This window comes from Haliotis asinina, chromosome 6 (assembly GCF_037392515.1).
Source record: "Haliotis asinina isolate JCU_RB_2024 chromosome 6, JCU_Hal_asi_v2, whole genome shotgun sequence".
NCBI lineage: Eukaryota > Metazoa > Mollusca > Gastropoda > Lepetellida > Haliotidae > Haliotis > Haliotis asinina.
In genome coordinates this window covers 34670713-34675811 of record NC_090285.1, presented here as the reverse complement: position 1 = coordinate 34675811, position 5099 = coordinate 34670713, and the positions used below count along the sequence as shown (strand labels likewise).

Here is a 5099-nt window from a genome sequence, read left to right as displayed (position 1 = left end):
TGATGAACCTAACAATATTTTGTAAACATTAAAATACATAGATGTAGTATGTATATTATAGTTATATATACATAGGGTCCTTGTTCTCCTTCTCAAAACAAACAGTGGGGACGAACTGTTACCTATGTACATAAACAACTGGAATTGCCATTCTGTGAATTCATTCTCGTGTGATTTTTACTACCAAACTTCAGCACACAAACAGCCATCATAACCTATTCAGACATTTTTCTCATATCATCATACACTATACTAAAGAACACTTGTGTACATAGTCAGTCAACCAGGCGTAATGCACGGCAAGACTATGGGGAGCTACAAAGTCGTATAGCCTTCCAGTATTGTATCGGGAATCGCTCAGTCCTCAACCAACCGAGACGCCATCCTCCCAAGACATTTAGTGGTAAGTTAGTTTCAGCCCTCAGATTCTATTAGGGTTGAAGACAGATAGATAGGGCTCCCGTGGCTAGGGGAGTCGAGTTGCAAAATAACCTTTATACTTCACCAACAATAACAAGCGCCATTGCCTGAATGAAATAACATTTGGAGCGAGCTTTTGGAGAGGTATTTTGTTAAGTTTTCTATGCGACCGTCCTCGCAATATCGAACCCCCAATGGGACATATTTTTAAAGCTTCAGAAGCGAAGTGTGATACAATTTATCCCGATACAGTTAATTTTTAGACAGCCTCTTGTCGACGGCGGCTCATTAGAAATGTCTCCCTCCAAGGATACAAAACATGGGGATCTTTTGAGACATCGGTATGACAAATTTGACACTGGTTGATCCTGTGAGATTTGAAGCTGTATGCTGGTTTATTGGTTAAAATTAAGAGAATGATTATGACGACGTGTATATTTCTGTTGTTCGAACAATAAACATAATTACAAAGTGTTAACGTTTTAGTGGACACCGTGGATGAAAGAGAACACACTATAAATGCTATGTTTTGGTCACACCGCTTCATATAGCCCAGACTGTGAGATGTAAGTGCATTTTTTTCATAACATGTATGCTCTCTCCTTATAGGACACTTCATTGTATTAGGTGTGACTGATGTTTCAGGTTATATCAATAGCGGTATTAATTCCAAGAGGATAGACATGAGAACATGGCCATACATTATGCGATTGTCCACTCGAGTGGTCAGGTGTCCATTTAGTGGGTGTAAAACCTCTTATTACAAACAGGCGTTCATCCACTTTTAGTGACCGCGACTTTGCCCTGGTCTATTGAAATTGTATTTCTCAAAACAAAATGTACAATACTTGCCACGCACGAGTGTCCTCTCACGTGAGAATAGGCGAGAGGCCTCCCGATAGATTTCCCTCCCCTTTGACTGTAAGTTGACGAGCAAGCGGGCGAAGGAACGTTTCGCAGACTTCATCTTGTATTGAGAAAAGACTGGCTATTTTAGCATATATTCAACAATCGGTTCGTGGGAGACACGCAAAAACTAAGACATGATTGCTAATATTTATTTTGTTTACCGCGAAATACCGTTGTTATTCATCCCAACGACGTATGTGTCTAAGAGACCATGTCCACGGGCTGCGAGTGACAAATCTAATTAATCCACGATCTAAACATTCACCGCCCACTTTTTCAAAGCTAACGCCTCGGCTGATCTCCGAACCACGCCTACAAACAATCGCGTCTTGGGCATAAACCTGTATTAAAACTCTCCCGATTCTCGCAAACCTTTCCAACTCCAAACTGACACACATTGTTCGTTTGTTTTGCAGTGCAGCTCAGCAAACAAAACCTAGAAGTAGCGTAAGGCTTGTATTAATGCCACGGATTTCGGTTGATCGAGGCCGAATGTATTGTCAGCGGTGCGGTGTTGTCAATGCCAGCGACCAATCAGATGCTATGAGAAATTAACATGATAATTCACTCGACCGTAATGCCTGTCACTCATCCGCGCGGCGTCAGCCAATGAGCGTAGAGGACATCCGTCATCGCAAATGATGTCTGGCGCTAAACTATCGCTGTTCACCATACATGAATAACCGACAGCGTGGTAGGCCGGAGTTCTCCTCAGTGATCAGCCTTATGTAGTTTTATTAGTGATAGTGAGTATGGCCGCTACTAGCACCGGACTTTATCTGTCTGCAAGTGTTCCGTCTTTGGGAAACCAGAGTGTCGGAAACCATACAATGAGGGACTTGAGGGAAATGCAGGGACAAGTCCCAGTCAGCCAACCTACCCAATATTCGCCGAGAGATTTATCCGAGATGAAGTATATGCCACCCCAACATCAAAACGGACACCCCCTAAACCATCACCACAACCCCTGGGCGCTGGACCAAGGATGGCATACGATGGGTGTTATGCATACCCAGGATATTAAACCTTCTCACGGCAACGGCCTCGTGGACGGGCATACCAGTACCTTACACCATCGTCCACCACAACAAATGCATCCAGCTCATTCCTGGCATTCGCCCGTCTCCCCACCCCATCTCCAGCTTCAGAACGGGTCCCCCCAGCTTCAACACCCGGCGTATATGGGCATGAACGGGATGGGTATGAACCAGATGCACCCGGGGAGTCTACATGACCCGATGCACGATCATCTTCACGACCCAGAGCCCGAACTGGATCACCAAACCCAATCGGACGAGGACACTCCTACCTCGGACGACCTGGAGGCATTCGCCAAGCAATTCAAGCAGCGGAGGATAAAGTTAGGCTTTACACAGGCCGATGTCGGACTTGCGCTGGGGACACTTTACGGTAATGTTTTTAGTCAAACTACAATTTGCCGTTTTGAGGCACTGCAGCTAAGTTTTAAAAACATGTGCAAACTTAAACCTTTGTTGCAAAAATGGTTAGAAGAGGCAGATTCCACTACCGGGTCTCCGACTAGTATCGACAAAATTGCTGCTCAGGGTCGCAAGAGGAAAAAGAGGACAAGTATTGAGGTCACTGTGAAGGGGGCACTAGAAAACCATTTTCTAAAACAACCTAAACCCTCCGCGGCGGAGATAAGCCAACTAGCAGATCAGCTGCAACTTGAGAAAGAAGTGGTACGAGTATGGTTTTGTAATCGGCGGCAGAAGGAAAAACGTATGACACCCCCTGGACCTCTTGGTCCTAATGGTGAGCTAATGATGTGTGGTGAAGACGGCAGCCCCCCTATGATGCATGGGGGACACGGGAGTCCCATCCACCACCCAGGGGGTAGTCCCCTGTCTCATAATGGTGGGGGGTCACCTGTGATGAACATGTCCCCTCACGCGCTCTCTCAGAACTCATTACTATCACAATCCCTCTCCCATCAATTTCAGCACTCCCCACCCCAACAGACTCGTGGCCTGACCCACTCTCCGCCGCTTCACTGAGCCCGGGGGGGTCGGGCAGCTTGCCCGCAGGACTGTCATTTCTCAGGCGCAACTATGGGATAGTATTATGATGTATATTGCAGATGTGAAATTGACGCCTCTGAATCAATTACAGAGTCGTTGTCATTGTGCGCTGTTCATTTCGTCGAGTGAATGAAGAAAAGAACGCTACCGGAGAGATACAAACTGGTATAATCAAAACAAAGAAACTCTTTCTCTCTCTATCATGCGACTTTGTGAATTTATTCCAAGGATAGGGTGTGTCAGTGTCGGAAGTCGTGGAACTGAAATGGACATCGTTGTGTGCTAATTTCATCTGGACTGCGGTAAATGTTTGACGTTAAACGTCAATCATAGTGTTTAGATATTTCCACAGAAAGGAAAGTCTTCGGTATGTATTACTCGTGCTTTAACTCTTGCCGAACTTTGATAAATATGACACTTTCAAAATGCTGTTAATTTAAAAAACAGCAGGCAAAATATACAGCAAAATGTGAACGGTACAAAGCGATGTACCGGAGTTTCGATATGAAAGTGCCATAAGTTTCTATTGTGACATGCCGAGGTTTTGTACATAAATATAGAGCTGTGCTCAGAACTGATACGTAGCGTTAGACAAGTATTTAAATTTATAATATGAGGTCTAGGGTTGATCTCAACTCTCATGTTTGTGCTGTCAATGTGTCATCTGTTCTGACACTGTTTTATGAAATAGGTTCTTGAGAATTTGTAGACATGTCAATTTCTTCAACGTGATATGATCACTATTATCATTCCATAAGTTAATCATTTCACTGATTTGTTGTAACTTATGTACAAGGTTCAGATATAATATTTAATTATTAATTATTACTTTGTAAATTAAGAAACAAAATGATTCACTTTCTTTCTGTTCGCAGTTCCGATCAAAATTTGACCTTTATAACAACTGATACGTAGTTCAGTTTCCGAGTCTTCAAATGGAGACAAAAATAATTATTTATTTCTTGTTGAATTTTTTCCCCAAATTCTGCTCATTACATTCTACCACGAGCTTCCAGTGTACGTTACTGTCAATCATGAAATTGAAAGCTCAGAAATGAACATTTATATCCGATTTTTAACGGTGGTTTATTATGATATTGTGAAATGGATTTGGAAGTAAGCATTTGTTATATCAGAGCCTAATAGCTCGTGGACCGTTTCCTGTCGTGGAACACCATTCTAATAAAGATCGTAATGAGTGAAACACTTGTTGTTTTTCAATTTGGGTCTATTTCACGTCCTTTTGAAATATATATCATTTATTTTCTTTAACACCTACACCGCTCAAGCGTGGCTATGAAATCTACATATGCCAGTATCATTTTCTGAAACAACACCAGCTGAAGCTTGATGTTACAAGTTTATTTTCACTGACCACTTAAAAAAATAACAGCTTGTATTAAATATATACCCACTGCTAAGTAAAATAAACGATAGATAACAATGGCTATTTCGTTTATTTCTCTCTATTGAACTTAATAATGGAGTCAATTAACCTGTACGTTGCACATCAAAAGGTGACAGTTTCAAATCAGTCAATTTCACAGCTGATAAAACGTTATTTTCCAAAGAAATGTGTGAAATTAACAGCTATTTTCTTCAACAAACACCCGGAGAGAGTCATTTGATGTGGTTGTCGCATTAGCGAGAGTTTGCTCAATATTATTAGATTGTGTTCACAAATTTAATAAGCCGACTTTGGTTGTCACTTGCCTAGTGAGTATTCCC

General features: G+C 42.2%; 1 protein-coding gene across 1 annotated transcript; it reads left to right on the top strand.

Moving 5' to 3' along the window:
* The first annotated feature begins 271 nt into the window (after positions 1-271).
* Positions 272-4817, top strand: LOC137287067 (silk gland factor 3-like). The gene is made up of 2 exons (XM_067819185.1): positions 272-403; positions 1746-4817. The coding sequence occupies exon 2, from the start codon at positions 2082-2084 to the stop codon at positions 3345-3347; it is 1266 nt and encodes a 421-aa protein (XP_067675286.1). The 5' UTR covers positions 272-403; positions 1746-2081; the 3' UTR covers positions 3348-4817.
* The last annotated feature ends 282 nt before the right edge of the window (positions 4818-5099 follow it).